At 44.1% G+C, this 20,458-nt stretch overlaps 2 protein-coding genes across 2 annotated transcripts in view; one reads left to right on the top strand and one right to left on the bottom strand.

Annotated features, from left to right (window-relative positions):
* The window catches only part of LOC139582537 (signal-induced proliferation-associated 1-like protein 1), a 246,065-nt gene that overhangs the window by 4,260 nt on the left and 221,347 nt on the right, over positions 1-20,458 (top strand). The gene's annotated exons all lie outside the window — the stretch shown is intronic.
* LOC139583863 (uncharacterized) lies at positions 3,320-19,358 on the bottom strand. The gene is made up of 4 exons (XM_071415410.1): positions 18,887-19,358; positions 18,159-18,235; positions 16,728-17,618; positions 3,320-3,394 (listed from the first exon to the last, which is right to left on the bottom strand). Exons 1-4 carry the CDS (start codon positions 19,356-19,358, stop codon positions 3,320-3,322), a joined length of 1,515 nt encoding a protein of 504 aa, XP_071271511.1.

Here is a 20,458-nt window from a genome sequence, read left to right as displayed (position 1 = left end):
GTACTCATCCTTCTATTCCTCCAAACACGGCGAGTGGAGTTTAGAGCAAAAAGCTCTATTTTTGTCTCATCAGACCACATGACCTTCTCCCATTCCTCCTCTGGATCATCCAGATGGTCATTGGCAAACTTCAGACGGGCCTGGACATGCGCTGGCTTGAGCAGGGGGACCTTGCGTGCGCTGCAGGATTTTAATCCATGACGGCGTAGTGTGTTACTAATGGTTTTCTTTGAGACTGTGGTCCCAGCTCTCTTCAGGTCATTGACCAGGTCCTGCCGTGTAGTTCTGGGCTGATCCCTCACCTTCCTCATGATCATTGATGCCCCACGAGGTGAGATCTTGCATGGAGCCCCAGACCGAGGGTGATTGACCGTCATCTTGAACTTCTTCCATTTTCTAATAATTGTGCCAACAGTTGTTGCCTTCTCACCAAGCTGCTTGGCTATTGTCCTGTAGCCCATCCCAGCCTTGTACAGGTCTACAATTTATCCCTGATGTCCTTACACAGCTCTCTGGTCTTGGCCATTGTGGAGAGGTTGGAGTCTGTTTGATTGAGTGTGTGGACAGGTGTCTTTTATACGGGTAACGAGTTCAAACAGGTGCAGTTAATACAGGTAAGGAGTGGAGAACAGGAGGGCTTCTTAAAGAAAAACTAACAGGTCTGTGAGAGCCGGAATTCTTACTGGTTGGTAGGTGATCAAATACTTATGTCATGCAATAAAATGCAAATTAATTACTTAAAACTCATACAATGTGATTTTCTGGATTTTTGTTTTAGATTCCGTCTCTCACAGTTGAAGTGTACCTATGATAAAAATGACAGACCTCTACATGCTTTGTAAGTAGGAAAACCTGCAAAATTGGCAGTGTATCAAATACTTGTTCTCCCCACTGTATATGTATATATATATACAGGCCTAAAGGCCTTGACAATAAGAAGACACAGTGGCAGAATGAAGTCAACCACACCTTATTTTGTTTCATCACAAACCGGATAGCAACCTCTGTCCAGTGAAGTCCACAAAGCATATTGCATGTACAGTAACAGACAGTTACATGACATACAGCAGGGTCAAGCAAGTTAATGTTGCAGACATTTTCGGACCACGAACTACTATTGATTTAGAACCACAGAGTTAGCGCGAGTCGCAAAGTGAACAGGAGCTGCCTCCACTATTCCAGCACCATTTTTTATTTCAACATCATCAAATCAGCTCTGCTTAGTCTAATACAGTGACATCAGCAATATACCAAAAACAATTTAGTCCAATCAACTAAGCTAAATATGACGTGGCTATCCATGGTTCTGATGTCTGTGTGCATGCGTGTTCGTGCAAGTAGAAAAACATGTTGACTCCCTCTACTTGTAGAGAAACGCCAATGCCATCCTCCTCTTTCATGTTGACAAAACGGCCAGGCTACCTGGCTAAAGTGCTTGCTCACTAGCCTATCTTCCATTAGTGGGCAACGTTAGCTAGTTACATTAGCCTTCTACATCTAGTTACATATTGAACTTCCATCCTCTTAGGTCAGGGGCATAACAATGTATGAATTAATGGTTGGATCAGAATCGCTGTTATATTCATTGGCCAGTACGGAGAATTAAGTAAAACCACAAGTCCATTTTAGCTAGCTAGCCACTGGAGGACAACAATGCAACAAGTTGCGACGATTCAAGTTTTTCTGTCAATGACGTATGCTCTCAATTAGGGATGCACGATATATTGGTGAACGTATCGGAATCGGCAGATATTAGCTAAAAATGCGAACATCGTTATCGGCTTATGTCTAGTTTAACGCCGATGTTAAAAACTGATGTCAAAGGTACCGTGCATACCTATAAAACCACCGTGCATACCTATAAAACCACCGTGCATACCTATAAAACCACCGTGCATACCTATAAAACATAGTTACATGACGTAATAATGCCACGTAAAAGTTTGAGCTTCACGTGCAACACAGCATTCCTAAACTAGCCCACACAATGTCTGCTGTGTGGATCGAGCAGCCAACAAGTCCAGCAGTCATTTGAAAGAGTAAGAACATTTTAGCAAGATAACTCAAAGGCGAAATCCATTAAAGCCAAGATAATGTAATTCATTGCCCTTGACAATCAACCGTTCTCTGTCGTGGGTGACGTTGGCTTTCACCGACCCGGTCGAGCACCGGGACACACTATCAAGTGCGCTATTTTTTCAGATGTTGCCCTACTGGAGTTACACAGTAATAGCGTCACTGCTATTAGCTTCACGACTTACATACTATGGAACGCCGTTTGGGTCTTTGCATGTCAAAAAAGATAGTAGCATTGTCAAAGCTGTACAAAAAAAGTCGCCAAACAAGCAAACACCAGCCACGAACAATGTGTTTGGTAATAAAGCATAATTTGTTCTACCACAACTTATGGAGTAGCTAGCTTTTAGCTTGGTACCTAGCTAGCACCAATACAACCAGCCTGAAAACAATGACCAGTAGAAACTGCAATCATTTTCATTATTCTTATTAATGATTTAGGAATCCTTGTGAGTAAGTATTAGCTAGGTTGCTACTTGTTGTTCGCCTATTGAAATTGAACTTCAGTTCAGGAAAATAAATAGCTAGCCAACTACTTAACCCTGTTGCCCAAAGCTAACGTTATAAACAGCAAGCTAGCTTCATCTGGCTAGTGAGGCTCGACCGGACCAGGTTATGTTTTGTGAACCTAGCCACAATAAGGATTAGGCACAAAAGTGGAATTTGCAGTCTGCCTTCAAAATAAAAGTATGGTATTGACAGTGATACAAATATTATAATTATGCCATACTTTTATTTTGAAGCCTAACCGCAAAGTCCACTAGTGTGGCTAATCCTTATTGTGGCTAGCTTCACATAGATGGGTCCGACAACCATTAATCAAATTAGAACTGTCTTATAAATTAGAGTTATTTTAGATTATAACACCTAGCTTTGTAGTTAGTTCGCTAACTATAGCTACCGAAACAGATTATGTTGTGTTATTTGGCTTGTATATTTTTTTGACACGCAAAGACCCAAACGGTGTTCCATAGAAATCCTGGTTGAGAATGAAACGACTGAACAAAGGAACAACGAAATGGCACAGAAAGTAAGTGAAGAAATAGGTTTTGATTATGTTTTACTGGTAATGGGGACATATGTAAATGCACAGTTGAGCTAGCTCAGATTAGCTTAACTATGATTGGCAATTTAAAAAAAAATATTTGTTTTGTCAATGGAGGCCAGATGCTCGCTGGCTTCCCTTGCCTTCAATGCTACGGGGTGGCAGCTCGTTTGGAACCGAGAGAATCAGATTGATGGCCTACATGTAGAGCGACAGAGGGGCCACTGATTCCCTCGCTGTCCTGTGAGATACATTCAGCCTCTTGTGAAGCTCCTGGAGATCAAGACAGAGGGATAGAGGAGCAATCATTGGATGAGTAGTTTGTGAGCTGAACAGATGCTGTTAGATTACAATATTTATACTTTTTTTCTGACCATTTAGAACAATGTAAACAACACTTAACATAAACTCGTACATCGCCTTGGTCCGTACAATTACCCTTATTTTAGAGCCCCAAAAACGTAATACTTCTAGATCAACTGTAATGTCAATACCATTGTAAAGCACAAAACCTCCCCTTTCCAACAGAATCAATTACATGACCTAAACGCTGCCAGTTTCTGCATAATTCAAGCGGGCAATGAGCCCCGTCGGGTCTTTTTTTTAAATGGCGGGTGGGGAAGCGAAACTAATGCGTGATAGTGAGAAGGAGAGATGTTGTGTGGGAAAATTGCTTTTTTCCCACTCGATTGATAAGAGTTTATAAGGTTTAAATATAAATGATTAAATAATTCTACCCGGAAACGTAACCATTAGGGATTAGAGGTTATGTAGCATAGACAAGGAGTAATTAAAAGTATTAAACATAAGTCCAACTAGGTTAGACTGGGAGAGAGAATTGTGTGTATGCTTAAGAAAACACCTAGAAACAATTAAACTATGGTTGAACCAACCCGGCTATAACTCTGGGAAGATAAGATAGGACAGGGAACACCCCTCCAGGTTTCCTCTATCTGGGAGAGACTGGAACTGTCAGCTGGGTAGTGAGAAACTGTGGTGAGAATTGTAAAGAAGATTCCTAATGTTAGTGTGTATGTGTGTGCGTAGGTTAGAAGTATGTTATAAAAGGAACATCTTTGTATATGAACGGGAGAGCTCTCGTGAATAAAACTGGGTTTGACTAATTGTGAACTGGGAATTCTGTCTGTTTAATTTAAACCAGAACTTTACACACTCTGGGTTGCAGACCGATTAGGGTAATTGAAATTTATGTAAATTGATCACAAAATTCTTTATCATCGATCTGTCCAACTTATCACCTTATCGCCTCTAAAATGTAAATAAAACACTATAAAGAGTTTATATAATGTGTCATTACATACCTAATTTGAAGGTTTGTGTCGAATTTGAATCAGGTTTTTAGGGCGGTGCTAATGTGATCTTAGAAGTAAACAGCGGCTTCGAGAATGATGATCGCATGCAATGATGCCGCAAAAAATGACTAGGTATCCACCCTTACCCCCGTTACTGTCCATTTCTTGTTTTTAAACGATGAGAGAAGTGCTACACCTGGTGGAGAGAGATTGTAAGACAGAAATAGTTGCTTTATGCGTGCTGTACGTTACGACATGACACGTCACGATGTAACGGAGAGTCCGTTTTTTTCAACTTTTCTCCAATACTATAGAGCCATTACCATGTCGATCAACGCTTGAATAGAAACCTAGTTCACACCCCAGATTTTGAAGTCAACACAGTCGCTACAGTCCCATTAGTTTTCTTTGTAGCCTCGTTTGAATGTCGCGGTTGCGCACATTTGTACGGAATGGGGTGAGTTTATGTTAATAAAGAAGTGTACAAGAGAGTCTGTTGTAACGGAGATAAAAAAAACACATTATATAATGCCTTTATTACAGCAGATTAAACAGTTGCATGCGATTTGTGAATTGCGGTTTATTTATTGTTTACACTATAATTATTCAAAACTCCCTTTTTGTTATTTAATTTTAAAACTAAAATGCATGATTGCATTTCAAAGCATGAATGTCTCATATATGCTGTGTGATGGCATAAAACTAATGAATGATTGATACAGTAGCCTATATATTAAAATATAAGCCATAAGTAAGTTATGGTATTAAGACTAAACAGGAGGTGCTCTTAGGCCTACAGCTCAATGGTGGTTATACGAGGCAGCTATACGAATCATACTAATGATAACCTTGATATAATGATGATTGTAATAATAACAATAAGAAAGGGAGTATAGTAGTGAGAGCTGTGTGCATATTATGTATGACAAACAGGTGCTGTTAGATTACGATATTATCTTTCTGCCTGTTTGGAACAGTGTAAACAACACTAAATAAATCATAAGTAGTGCCAGTGTATTCTAACGAAAAACAAATTTGAAAATGTTTTACTTCATAGCAAAGATTTAAAAACAGACAAATCTGTGAAATTGTTTTATCTGACATTTTTCCGTTGCATGAGGCTTGGTGCTCACGGAATCAGTAGGCTATTAAACAAACACTCAAACAGGCAACAAACCCAGGATCTGTCTTTACATCTGTAAAAACACAGTACCAGTCAAAAGTTTGGACACACCTACTCATTCAAGGGTTTTTCTTTATTTTTTACTGTTTTCTACATTGTAGAATAATAGTGAAGACATCAAAACTATGAAATTACACATATAGTCATGTAGTAACCAAAGATGTGTTTAAAAAATCTAAATATGTTTTATATTTGAGATTCTTCAAAGTAGCCACGCTTTGCCTTGATGACAGCTTTTCACACTCTTGGTATTCTCTCAACCAGCTTCATGAGGAATGCTTTTCCAACAGTCTTGAAGGAGTTCCCACATATGCTGAGCAGTTGTTAGCTGGTTTTCCTTCACTCTGTGGTTTAACTCATCACAAACCATCTCAATTGTGGTCGGGTGATTGTGGAGGCCAGGGCATCTGACGCTGCACCATCACTCTCCTTCTTGGTCAAATAGCCCTTACATAGGCTAGAGGTGTGTTTTGGGTTATTGTCCTGTTGAAAAACAATTGATAGTCCCACTAAGCGCAAACCAGATGGGATGGCGTATCGCTTTAGAATGTTGTGGTAGCCATGCTGGTTAAGTGTGCCTTGAATTCTAAATAAATCACAGACCGTGTCACCAGTAAATCAACATCACACCTCCTCCTCCATGCTTCACGGTGGACACCACACATGCTGAGATCATCCGTTCACCTACTCTGCGTCTCACAAAGACACAGCGGTTGGAACCCAAAATCTCCAATTTGGACTCATCAGACCAAAGGACAGATTTCCACCGGTCTAATGTCCATTGCTCATGTTTCTTGGCCCAAGCAAGTCCCTTCTTCTTATTGGTGTCCTTAAGAAGTGGTTTCTTTGCAGCAATTTGACCATGAATGCCTGACTCCTATGAACAGTTGATGTTGAGATGTGTCTGTTACTTGAACTCTGTGAAGCATTTATTTGTGCTGCAATTTCTGAGGCCGGTAACTCTAATGAACGTATCCTCAGCTGCAGAGGTAACTCTGGATCTTCCTTTCCTGTGGCGGTCCTCATGAGAGCCAGTTTCATCACAGCGTGTGATAGTTTTTGCAATTGCACTTGATGAACTTTCAAAGTTCTTGACATTTTCTGGATTGACTGACCTTCATGTCTTCTTTGAGCTGTTCCTGCCATAATATGGACTTGGTCTTTTACCAAATAGGGCTATCTTCTGTATACCGTCACTACCTTGTCACAACACAACTGATTGGCTCAAACTTATTAATAAGAAGGAAAGAAATTACACAAATTAACTTTTTAATAAAGCACACCTGTTAATTGAAATGCATTCCAGGTGACTACCTCATGAAGCTGGTTGAGAGAATGCCAAGAGTGTGCAAAGCTGTCAAGGCAAAGGGTGGCTACTTTGAAGAATCTCCATATATTAAATATATTTTTGATTTGTTTAACAATTTGTTTTGCTTATGACTTCTAAACTTGAAATATTGTTAATCATCAGGTATCCTATGGAAAGGAGAAGGGCCACAGTCTGGTTTCTACTTCAGAAGTTAGTGGTTATCTGTAGGAGGAATGTATATGGTGGATTTAATTAAGTTTGGATATGAGCCAGGGCTTGGAATGTTACTGAGTAAGGGAAAGGCCATCACATGGCTGCGGTCACTGATGAGAGTGGAGAGCTGTGGTTTAGTGAGGAATGGGGGCTCAGGTCAGGTCACTGATGAGAGTGGAGAACTGTGGTTTAGTGAGGAATGGGGGCTCAGGTCAGGTCACTGATGAGGGTGGAGAGATGTGGTTTAGTGAGGAATGGGGCTCAGGTCAGGTCACTGATGAGGGTGGAGAGATGTGGTTTAGTGAGGAATGGGGGCTCAGGTCAGGTCACTGATGAGGGTGGAGAGATGTGGTTTAGTGAGGAATGGGGGCTCAGGTCAGGTCACTGATGAGGGTGGAGAGATGTGGTTTAGTGAGGAATGGGGCTCAGGTCAGGTCACTGATGAGGGTGGAGAGATGTGGTTTAGTGAGGAATGGGGCTCAGGTCAGGTCACTGATGAGGGTGGAGAGATGTGGTTTAGTGAGGAATGGGGGCTCAGGTCAGGTCACTGATGAGGGTGGAGAGATGTGGTTTAGTGAGGAATGGGGCTCAGGTCAGGTCACTGATGAGGGTGGAGAGATGTGGTTTAGTGAGGAATGGGGCTCAGGTCAGGTCACTGATGAGGGTGGAGAGATGTGGTTTAGTGAGGAATGGGGGTCGAGGTCAGGTCACTGATGAGGGTGGAGAGATGTGGTTTAGTGAGGAATGGGGGTCGAGGTCAGGTCACTGATGTGGGTGGAGAGATGTGGTTTAGTGAGGAATGGGGGTCGAGCTCTGGTCACATTAAGGGAGAAGGAACAGTTTATTACCCACATCACTTAACTTCCTGCCTAGCAATAGAGATGTGATGTTTAGAGGGAAGGAGGAGGTCCCTGTATTGGAGTATATGGACATGATGGGAACCTGTCTTTATCTGTTCCGCTGTCTGACCCGTTGGGTGAATAAACTGGCTTTGAGCTTTTATAGTTGTCCGTCCCTTTCTACTTTGTTATTTAGAACCTAACAGTTACTACATGATTCCATATGTGTTATTTCATAGTTTTGATGTCTTCACTATTATTCTACAATGTAGAAAATAGTACAAATTGAGAAAAACCCTTGAATGAGTAGGTGTGTTATAACTTTTGTCTGGTACTGTATATATGGATTATATCTAAAGCCAGGACATTTAACAGTTAGGCTATTAATTGTAGACCTTATTCAGTTGGTTTGCTCTCTCCTTAGACAATTAGGCTAAGCCCTATTTGCAGGGGACTAGTATTACTAGAGAACGTTGGTTATGTAAATATTACCCCAGAATGTCTGTTATTCCAGAGGACGATTCGGACTGGATTCGTTTTTTTACAAACTGCCTGTAATTATATATATATTTTTCTCCAATATATGGATTGTTATGACGGAAGCCTTGAGGTTTTTTTTTCTTCTAGGCGTGAAGATGGTCCAGGCGATAACAAGGCTACACTGATTATTCAAGCTTGATTCCCAAGCTTCTAAACCATTCCAAACCATCTTTTGTTATCGTGTCGCCATAATATTTGAATTGAGGAAGTGTGTTCAGAATCATTAGGATATTTGATGCCCCTCCCCCCCAAAGCCTTCAGATGGGAGCTTAACGTTAAACTTGCACTTTAGATGCGTTTTCAGTCTATTGAACACGGAAGTGAACTTATCATTTCCAAATGTTTAGGTCCGTTGTATGCTGCTTTGGGATATTTTATTAACAACAAGGGTTACATTAAATAGGCACAATATCGTTTTTTTTTACTGACGCATTTGGCAATATTCAATTCATACACACAAAAACATGAACACAATCATTCACCTTGATCACCAACACTGGACAACTGAGGAGCGGAAAAAACATTGTCTGGTTCTGATGAATTCTGGTTCCTGTTGTGTCATGCTGATGGCAGAGTCAGGATTTGGGGTAAGCAGCATCAGTCCATGGACCCATCCTGCCTGGTGTCAACGGTCCAGGCTGGTGACGATTGTGTGGGGGAAGTTTTCCTGGCACACGTTAGGTCCCTTGATACCAATTGAGCAACGTTTCCATGCACCGAATTCGGCCTGTTCTGGAGGCTAAGGGGGCGGGTCCGACCCTTTACTAGATAAATGTACCTAATAAACTGGCCCTGAGTCTGTTCCAACTACGAGCTGCAGTTTTGGAATAATTGCGTCCAGTCTGTTTTCCACTTCAGATAATTTGCAAACTACTAGCGCCATTTAGAATGTGTTAGACTTTAACCCCCTTAAACACAGACCGGTTCCACACTGAAAATATGCAAAAACATTAGTTTGATAAAGACAAAGAAAACATATTTTCATCAGAATCATTAGGCATATTCCTACTCCCCAAACAGGTGGCTGTGATTCATCACCCAGCAGTGTTCATTGTAGAAATGTTCATCCATTTTGGAAAATTCCAAAGAACAGTAAAATATATTACCATAAAATATTTGTCTTGACTGTGATAAGGGCTCGGGAAATAACAGCATCTTGTCAGCTAAGATAACAAAACAAGGCTCTACCATTGCACAGCCATAGGCTTCTACAAGCAAGCGCCTCTGCTGTGGTTACTGCCTTTTAGAACATTCTGTTCCATGATATAATATAACCAGTTGATAGTACAGATTGTGTTCCATGATATAACCAGTTGATAGTACAGATTGTGTTCCATGATATAATATAACCAGTTGATAGTACAGATTGTGTTCCATGATATAATATAACCAGTTGATAGTACAGATTGTGTTCCATGATATAATATAACCAGTTGATAGTACAGATTGTGTTCCATGATATAACCAGTTGATAGTACAGATTGTGTTCCATGATATAATATAACCAGTTGATAGTACAGATTGTGTTCCATGATATAATATAACCAGTTGATAGTACAGATTGTGTTCCATGATATAACCAGTTGATAGTACAGATTGTGTTCCATGATATAACCAGTTGATAGTACAGATTGTGTTCCATGATATAACCAGTTGATAGTACAGATTGTGTTCCATGATATAATATAACCAGTTGATAGTACAGATTGTGTTCCATGATATAATATAACCAGTTGATAGTACAGATTGTGTTCCATGATATAATATAACAAGGTGATATTACGGTTTCAATAAATTAATCTTAAATGTCACTTGCTTTGTTATTGACTGAATATTAGGGATGTCCCCGACTATTTTTTGGGGGGGAGGGGGGTCGACCGAGAGTCGTCTGTTCTTTCGACCAATCGTTTTGACACACCCTATGTTTTAATAAAATATACGTAGGCTACTTTGCTTGATGCTTTAAGCGATTTTAAAAATCAAGACCGACAGATTACTAAAGGAGCCAGAGATCAGTATAGCCTGACAAGAAGAAAAACAACTTGTCTCCCACCCCACTTCTTCTGGTCTTTGCAGATTCTGCCATTACGCTCCGGGAGTTGCCGGTAATAGGCTACACCAGTGGTCGGCAACCTTTTTCCATTTGGAGTGTCAATTTATGGTACCATTTCTAATGATCTGCGGTTATGGTTTTCATGTGCACATTTTCGTGGAATAGTTTCATTTCTTTTATATAAAGACTTCATATCTCAAAATCAATGTCATGTGGTAAATCCAAAATTATATCTAAATGGTACCAATCTAAAAGTAACTAACTTCTATTGCCAATATGTAAAAATAGCCTACATCAAGCCAACAAATAACATTGCAGGATGAAAATATCAGGATCAAAAATAAATATCCTATAAATCACATTGGCTATGCATGGCCTGTCTGCAAGGACCTTGAAACATTGTATCAACTATTAACTTGGGCCCTGCTAGCTAACTTGCAACATTGTATCAAATATTCTGGGCCCTTAATTTCCTGTGCCAGAGAGTAGGCTGTCCGCCAGAGAGTAGGCTGTCTGCCAGAGAGTAGGCTGTCTGCCAGAGAGTAGGCTGTCTGCCAGAGAGTAGGCTGTCTGCCAGAGAGTGGGCTGTCTGCCAGAGAGTGGGCTGTCTGCCAGAGAGTGGGCTGTCTGCCAGAGAGTAGGCTGTCTGCCAGAGAGTAGGCTGTCTGCCAGAGAGTAGGCTGTCTGCCAGAGAGTAGGCTGTCTGCCAGAGAGTAGGCTGTCTGCCAGAGAGTAGGCTGTCTGCCAGAGAGTAGGCTGTCTGCCAGAGAGTGGGCTGTCTGCCAGAGTGTGGGCTGTCGGCCAGAGAGTGGGCTGTCGGCCAGAGAGTGGGCTGTCGGCCAGAGAGTGGGCTGTCGGCCAGAGAGTGGGCTGTCGGCCAGAGAGTGGGCTGTCGGCCAGAGAGTGGGCTGTCGGCCAGAGAGTGGGCTGTCTGCCAGAGAGTGGGCTGTCTGCCAGAGAGTGGGCTGTCGGCCAGAGAGTGGGCTGTCGGCCAGAGAGTGGGCTGTCGGCCAGAGAGTGGGCTGTCGGCCAGAGAGTGGGCTGTCGGCCAGAGAGTGGGCTGTCGGCCAGAGAGTGGGCTGTCGGCCAGAGAGTAGGCTGTTTGCGCAGGGATAAGAAGCAATCAGGTAGGTCTTTAAAAAAAAAAAAAGAAAAAAAAAAGTATGACATTTCCACTGGATCAGAGCATGACATTCTTTCCCCCTTTCATGCTGAGTGGTTATGGAAAGGGAGAGAGCTGGAAAGATTATTTCAAATGGGCCACGTTGAGGAACTATTGGCATTCTCAATTGATGTGAAAACACTTTGTTTACTTACCTTTTTTGAGGTGAAGCAAAAAATGACTTTGAGAAGCTCCACAGTGATTGGTGAGTTAAGACAATCAGAAATAGTATCAGAACCCCAAATAGGCACATTTTATAAGCTTATTTTGTTCTACTTCAGGCCCTTTCTGTATAAGAGTTCTTTTTTTTCTCTTTTTTTAAATCATGTGATTACTCAAACAGTCAAATGCCCATCCCTAATTCAGTCACTTCAGTAACTAGCCTAAATTCCCATTCCACTCATATTTCCCTGTAACGCACTGTGCGGCAGTAAAAATCAGATCGGAGATTGAATTCCCAAACGGACTGACTAACTTGTCACTCTGACCACTCCAAACGGGGCTCATTCTTCTATAAAGCTGTAAGTAGGACGGCCAAGCAGGGGTTTTGGCAGGGCCTTCACTCACTGAGAGAACTATCTGGCTGGTGCTTACAAAGTCAGGGAAAAGAGGTCACTTCTCTCCAATCCCCATTTCAAGTTTGATTCTGCCCAGCTTGCCTGCAAAGCCCTGAGAGGATCTGAGACTAAAGTATACACAGCTCTTTATCCTTTCAGACTCCATCGCTTTTCTACCCCTCTTCTCTCTTTACCTTTTTGTTTTCCAGTCCCTCCCACTCCTCCTCTGTATCTCACTCCCTTCTCTCTGTTGTCCTCACCCTCTCACTCATTTCCTAACCCCTTCCCTCACTCCCTCCTCTTTACCTTTTTGTTTTCCAGTCCCTCCCACTCCTCCTCTGTATCTCACTCCCTTCTCTCTGTTGTCCTCACCCTCTCACTCATTTCCTAACCCCTTCCCTCACTCCCTCCTCTTTACCTTTTTGTTTTCCAGTCCCTCCCACTCCTCCTTCTCCTCTGTATCTCACTCCCTTCTCTCTGTTGTCCTCACCCTCTCACTCATTTCCTAACCCCTTTCCTCACTCCCTCCTCTTTACCTTTTTGTTTTCCAGTCCCTCCCACTCCTCCTTCTCCTCTGTATCTCACTCCCTTCTCTCTGTTGTCCTCACCCTCTCACTCATTTCCTAACCCCTTTCCTCACTCCCTCCTCTTTACCTTTTTGTTTTCCAGTCCCTCCCACTCCTCCTTCTCCTCTGTATCTCACTCCCTTCTCTCTGTTGTCCTCACCCTCTCACTCATTTCCTAACCCCTTTCCTCACTCCCTCCTCTCTTTGCTCCAGGGTTGGAAGCTAAGCCAGTGCTGCTGTTGTGCTTCTGCCCGGTTACATCTGTTAGGTTCTTATTTTTTCAGAGTAAATAACTCACGGACACTAGAGAAGCTTTAACCAAGTTTAATTCTTCCCAAAGGTTCTGTACAGCTGTAAACAGACAGCAAAACATTGCTCACATCACAGTTATATACACCCTACTTAAAACACTCCTCCTCCTCCTCCAATCCTTAGTTTCTGGCTCCACAGGAAGCTAATAAAGAGGGTAACAGGATAACAAACCTTCATTACTCCCTTAAGAGAGTCTGTCCTCACCTCCTGACCTCAGCCCCTCTTTCATCTAATACACAGATGTCCATCTGTCTCTCTTCAGAGAACCATTAACTTCTGACATAACCCAGTCTCTTTCATTTCCTATCTCAGTGATCAAAGTTTAGCCGATTCCAACACATCCATATGTCTTATCTAGTCCTGCTCCTGTCCTGACAGAGTACTGGGGTTATCTAGCCTAGCTCCTGTCCTGACAGAGTACTGGGGTTATCTAGTCTAGCTCCTGTCCTGACAGAGTACTGGGGTTATCTAGCCTAGCTCCTGTCCTGACAGAGTACTGGGGTTATCTAGCCTAGCTCCTGTCCTGACAGAGTACTGGGGTTATCTAGTCTAGCTCCTGTCCTGACAGAGTACTGGGGTTATCTAGCCTAGCTCCTGTCCTGACAGAGTACTGGGGTTATCTAGTCCTGCTCCTGTCCTGACAGAGTACTGGGGTTATCTAGTCCTGCTCCTGTCCTGACAGAGTACTGGGGTTATCTAGTCTAGCTCCTGTCCTGACAGAGTACTGGGGTTATCTAGTCTAGCTCCTGTCCTGACAGAGTACTGGGGTTATCTAGTCTAGCTCCTGTCCTGACAGAGTACTGGGGTTATCTAGCCTAGCTCCTGTCCTGACAGAGTACTGGGGTTATCTAGTCTAGCTCCTGTCCTGACAGAGTACTGGGGTTATCTAGTCTAGCTCCTGTCCTGACAGAGTACTGGGGTTATCTAGTCTAGCTCCTGTCCTGACAGAGTACTGGGGTTATCTAGCCTAGCTCCTGTCCTGACAGAGTACTGGGGTTATCTAGTCTAGCTCCTGTCCTGACAGAGTACTGGGGTTATCTAGCCTAGCTCCTGTCCTGACAGAGTACTGGGGTTATCTAGCCTAGCTCCTGTCCTGACAGAGTACTGGGGTTAAGAATGGTATTTCTCTCTCTCCCTATCAGATGCTTATAGTCTCGGGGTAGGTTCGCTGTTGAGTGGTTACACACACACACGAGATCCTCCTTCGACAGAGTCATTTTGGTTTATTTTTTCTCTTACAATTTCGTGATTTCGATCTTGTCTCATCGCTGCAACTCCACAACGGGCTCGGGAGAGATGAAGGTCGAGTCATGCGTCCTCCGGGCTCGGGAGAGATGAAAGTCGCCAAACCGCGCTCCTTAACCCGGAAGTCAGCTGCACCAGTGTGTCGGAGGAAACACCATTCAACTGACGACTGAGGTCAGCCTGCAGGCGCCCGGCCCGCCACACAGAATCGCTAGAGCACGATGAGCCAAGTACAGCTCCCCCCCAGCTAAACACTCCCCTAACCCGGATGACGCTAGGCCAATTGTGCGCCGCCCTATGGGACTGTCACGGTTGGTCGTGACACAGCCTGGGATCTAACCTGGGTCTATAGTGACACCTCAATCACTGCGATGCAGTACCTTAGACAGCTGAGCCACCCGGGAGGCCTCAACAGAATAATTTCATATGCCCTCTTATCAATTCTGCGCTCCTCTCTCCTCTTTTGAAAGAAACCATTTTTCCCTCGCTCCTCCTTATTGAGTTAATGACATGTTCCAAGTAACCGCAATTGAGAGAACAATAAATGATTTTAGTCAGAGTGGGTGGTAATCGGGGGAAAAAATGTGTTAACTGCTCTTGCTCTGTTCTGTGTAAACTGGTTTTGTGATCAGATTATGTTAATTTTATTGTTTAGGGGGGGGGGGGGCAGCACAGACCATTATGATCACAGCTTATGGAAGGCGTTTCAGTGGTATGAGATATGAAAGGTGATTTTATTCGTCCACGTTCTTAATCTCTCATCTCACATTGGTTGGTCTGAACCACAACATCATTTGGCTCACGACCAGAATCTTTTAATAAGCTTTGAATTAAGTCCAATGTAAAACTGTAGAATTAAAATCAAATTTAGTTACTGTAATTCCACCATATTTTGGAATCCCAAACGGCAATTTCCTGTGCTGAGTGTACAAAACATTAAGTACACCTGCTCTGTCAATGACATAGACTGACCAAGTGAATCCAGGTAAAAGCTATGATCCCTTATTGATGTCACTTGTTAAATCCACTTCAATCAGTGTAGATGAAGGGGAGGAGACGGGGTTAAAGAAGGATTTTTAAGCCTTGAAACAATTGAGAATTGGGTTGTGTATATGTGCCATTCAGAGGGTGAACGGGCAAGACAAAAGATATAAGTGCCTTTTGAATGGGATATGGTAGTAGGTGCCAGGCACACTGGTTTGAGTGTGTCAACCCAGCAGCGTTGCAGTTCTTTTCCATCAAGAATGGTCCACCACCCAAAGGACATCCAACCAACTTGACATAACTGTGGGAAGAATTGGAGTCACCATGGGCCAGCATCCCTGTGGAACACTTTCAACACCTTTGTAGAGTCCGTGCCCTGACGAATTGAGGCTGTTCTGAAGGCAACAGGAGGTGCAACTCAATACTAGGAAGGTGTTCCTAATGTTTTGTCCACTCAGTGTATAAGGCTCTGTATATATTATAATGCATTTCCAGTTTTCATTTGAAGCATCATTCTATCCTTCACTTGTTTTGTAACGATTGTAAATCCTTTGGCAACTTTTTATATGTAGTCCCTTTTCGTTCTGAAGTTATCTGTAGCCGTGGTCCGACAGATGTTTAGCTGAGAGCTTGAGATGTTAAAGCGTTTCAACGATACCCTTTGGCTGGTCTATTTATTTCAATTTATTTAAAAACTTATTGGACTCGCTGCCTATTCAAAAAGTAGGTTCCCTTCACATATTCCAGCATCCAAGCAGTGCACTGTGGATCCCCCAACTTTCCTTCAATTGGCTGAAACTTCTCTCCGTAGAAATCATCCGAACGAGATATGTAGCCGATGTATCTGATGCTGTCTGGATAAAGAGTCTGACATGCCATACTATTTTGACAGAGAGACCATATGAACTGACAGAGAGAGAGAGACCATATGAACTGACAGAGAGAGAGAGACCATATGAACTGACAGAGAGAGAGAGACCATATGAACTGACAGAGAGAGAGAGACCATATGAACTGACAGAGAGAGAGAGACCATATGAACTGACAGAGAGAGAGAGACCATATGAACTGACAGAGAGAGAGAGAGACCATATGAACTGACAGAGAGAGAGAGAGACCATATGAACTGACAGAGAGAGAGAGAGAGACCATATGAACTGACAGAGAGAGAGAGAGACCATATGAACTGACAGAGAGAGAGAGAGACCATATGAACTGACAGAGAGAGAGAGAGACCATATGAACTGACAGAGAGAGAGAGAGACCATATGAACTGACAGAGAGAGAGAGAGACCATATGAACTGACAGAGAGAGAGGTGAGTCTGTGACCTGGTAGCCGTGGCTAGGAGGTGAGTCTGTGACCTGGTAGCCGTGGCTAGGAGGTGAGTCTGTGACCTGGTAGCCGTGGCTAGGAGGTGAGTCTGTGACCTGGTAGCCGTGGCTAGGAGGTGAGTCTGTGACCTGGTAGCCGTGGCTAGGAGGTGAGTCTGTGACCTGGTAGCCGTGGCTAGGAGGTGAGTCTGTGACCTGGTAGCCGTGGCTAGGAGGTGGGTCTGTGACCTGGTAGCCGTGGCTAGGAGGTGGGTCTGTGACCTGGTAGCCGTGGCTAGGAGGTGGGTCTGTGACCTGGTAGCCGTGGCTAGGAGGTGGGTCTGTGACCTGGTAGCCGTGTCTAGGAGGGGAGTCTGTGACCTGGTAGCCGTGGCTAGGAGGTGGGTCTGTGACCTGGTAGCCGTGTCTAGGAGGGGAGTCTGTGACCTGGTAGCCGTGGCTAGGAGGTGAGTCTGTGACCTGGTAGCCGTGGCTAGGAGGTGGGTCTGTGACCTGGTAGCCGTGGCTAGGAGGTGGGTCTGTGACCTGGTAGCCGTGGCTAGGAGGTGGGTCTGTGACCTGGTAGCCGTGGCTAGGAGGTGGGTCTGTGACCTGGTAGCCGTGGCTAGGAGGGGAGTCTGTGACCTGGTAGCCGTGGCTAGGAGGGGAGTCTGTGACCTGGTAGCCGTGGCTAGGAGGTGAGTCTGTGACCTGGTAGCCGTGGCTAGGAGGTGAGTCTGTGACCTGGTAGCCGTGGCTAGGAGGTGAGTCTGTGACCTGGTAGCCGTGGCTAGGAGGTGGGTCTGTGACCTGGTAGCCGTGGCTAGGAGGTGGGTCTGTGACCTGGTAGCCGTGGCTAGGAGGTGGGTCTGTGACCTGGTAGTCGTGTCTAGGAGGGGAGTCTGTGACCTGGTAGTCATGGCAAGGAGGTGTTGTGGCAGAGGGAATGTTATGTGTTTTGTTTTGGTGGCCCTGTAAAGCGGTTGTTATGGACTTTTTAACTGAACCCAACAATGCTAATTTAGCCTTTTCTATAACACCTTTCTATTCTTCTATTCATACGGGACCTCCTCAAACCTATTTCAAATAGGCTTAGACTACTGATGGAGCTAATGGCTATGAAATCCAACTTTAAGTGGTTCTTCACAGTTGGCGCCTTTTTTGTTTTATTATTAGCTCCTCCCTCACAAGATGTACAACTACACAACGTTCCCCACCTTCACTTGTCATCCCAGAAATCCCATGAATGAAAGTGCTGTAATAATTTTTTTATGTATTTGCAACATTGCTGAAATCCCCCCGCCTACTGACGCAGCCATGGATAGTTTTGTTCCTCAAAAGCTGTCAAAGGGTGTTGTGTTTAAAAATAAATCCTGCTGGCTTCCCAAGGCTGGTTATTAGCAATGCAAGTGCTTTTCTGACTGTCCCGTGGACTTGGTAATTGCAGACCTTGTCTCCCTGCCTGCCTGCCTGCCTGGGTAGAAGCCATTTTGGGAAATGTGTGAGCAAACACGTGATGGAGATAGCTGCAGTAAGCAGGAGGCATTAGTCAGAGAAATCCCTTATCTCACATCTCGAGAGATGTGGTTTGAGCTTTGAGTGTCCCTAACGGCACCCTACGGGCCCTGGTCAAAAGTAGTGCACTACTACCCTATAAGCCCTGGTCAAAAGTAGTGCACTACTACCCTATAGGCCCTGGTCAAAAGTAGTGCACTACTACCCTACGGGCCTTGGTCAAAAGTAGTGCACTACTACCCTACGGGCCCTGGTCAAAAGTAGTGCACTACTACCCTATAAGCCCTGGTCAAAAGTAGTGCACTACTACCCTATAAGCCCTGGTCAAAAGTAGTGCACTACTACCCTATAGGCCCTGGTCAAAAGTAGTGCACTATATAGGGCAGTAGGGTGCCATTTGGGAAGCAGTTTGGATTTGCTCAGCGTGTCAGCGTCTCAGCCAGCCTGACGTTCAAATCAGCAGCCCTCTGGTTTCCCTAACTCGTTTTGAATTTTGTATTTTTATTTTTATTTTTTTTACCAAGAATTTGTTGTGATGTTTTCGCTCCAGCCTTGTGTACCCATGGTAAGTAAAATGGATGCTTCCTACCACCGTATCAAATACATTATTGGACATGTTACTAACTATTGACCACAAGCGTCATGCTCAGAAATGCTGTTACTATCAGGCTGGTTGTTACTATCAGGCTGGTTGTTACTATCAGGCTGGTTGTTACTATCAGGCTGGTTGTTACTATCAGGCGGGTTGTTACTATCAGGCGGGTTGTTACTATCAGGCGGGTTGTTATTATCAGGCGGGTTGTTATTATCAGGCGGGTTGTTATTATCAGGCGGGTTGTTATTATCAGGCGGGTTGTTACTATCAGGCGGGTTGTTATTATCAGGCGGGCTGTTATTATCAGGCGGGTTGTTATTATCAGGCGGGTTGTTATTATCAGGCGGGTTGTTATCATCAGGCGGGTTGTTATCATCAGGCGGGTTGTCATCATCAGGCGGGTTGTTATCATCAGGCGGGTTGTCATCATCAGGCGGGTTGTCATCATCAGGCGGGTTGTCATCATCAGGCGGGTTGTCATCATCAGGCGGGTTGTTATCATCAGGCGGGTTGTTATCATCAGGCGGGCTTGTTATCATCAGGCGGGCTTGTTATCATCAGGCGGGCTTGTTATCATCAGGCGGGCTTGTTATCATCAGGCGGGCTTGTTATTATCAGGCGGGCTTGTTATTATCAGGCGGGCTTGTTATTATCAGGCGGGCTTGTTATTATCAGGTAGGTTATCATTTACAGGCAGGTTGTTATCATCAGGCTTGTTATCATTTACAGGCTTGTTATCATCAGGCAGGTTGTTATGACCAGGCAGGTTTGGCTGTCGACTTTACATTTTGACTTTTTAATTTGGGCTTCTAACTAGTGATTTCCTGACCCTAATGTAGAGTCTCGTACCGGGTCTTTTCAATCTCAAAAGATTTCTCTCTCTGTCACCATGGAAGTCAGTAGTAGGCTTATAGCAGATCTTCCTCCACTACCGTAACACTATCCCAGTGATCTGCATCTCATCCTCTTCTATGACTGCCATTTATTGAGATGTGCAATCTGTTGAGTCACTCGGCTTGGCCATTGTCATCGATAATGATTCACTGAGCTCTGAGCTCCTAGACCCGCTGATAGTGCGTGGTCGGTAGGTACTCGGAGTAGAGAACATTCGTACACCAACAGTTCTATTTCAGAACCCTCTCAACTTGTCACTCAGTGATGGCATCAGGACATCGTGTGATGCTGGTGATGTGACAGTCCGAAATGACGTTAGCTACACCTCGACTGCCAGGGAGAGAGAGAGAGTGATACTGAAAATGTCTTGGAAAAATGAGATCCAAACACGATGGTCCGTGAAGATGGATGAATCGAAGTTGTCCTTGCTTGTTGTTGGTGTAGAATCCATTAAAAGAACCAGGATGTCAAACTAAACAAAACTGCACTGTTTCTCTCCATGGCCCCAGCTGGTACACCCCCTGTACGTCCAAAGTTCACACAAGCAGCAGAGGAAACAGATGGGATTAGAGAAAGACCTGGACATGGTTCTGCACTCCAGGCTGGAGGGACTGGGAAGGCCTCAGTTTTTAATCTAGAGGAAACCTCTTGTTGAGGGTTACAGTGCAGCGTCTGGATTGGGAGCTACGGCGCCGCGTCTGGTTGAGGGCCACGGCGCAGCGTCTGGTTGAGGGCCACGGCGCAG

The sequence above is a fragment of the Salvelinus alpinus genome, chromosome 8, assembly GCF_045679555.1.
Source record: "Salvelinus alpinus chromosome 8, SLU_Salpinus.1, whole genome shotgun sequence".
NCBI lineage: Eukaryota > Metazoa > Chordata > Actinopteri > Salmoniformes > Salmonidae > Salvelinus > Salvelinus alpinus.
The sequence above is the reverse complement of the archived record's forward strand: the minus strand, read 5'-3'. Positions and strand labels throughout refer to the sequence as shown.

Excerpts from the sequence above, each read along its gene's own strand:
- LOC139583863 (XM_071415410.1), bottom strand. The coding sequence starts at position 19,358 with ATGATAACAAGCCCGCCTGATGATAACAACCCGCCTGATGATAACAAC. Across the intron at positions 18,236-18,886 it reads TAGTAACAACCAGCCTGATA|CTATCTCCATCACGTGTTTG; the intron begins GTAACAGCATTT and ends TGCTTACTGCAG. Across the intron at positions 17,619-18,158 it reads CAGGCAGGCAGGGAGACAAG|GTCACAGACTCCCCTCCTAG; the intron begins GTCTGCAATTAC and ends CATGACTACCAG.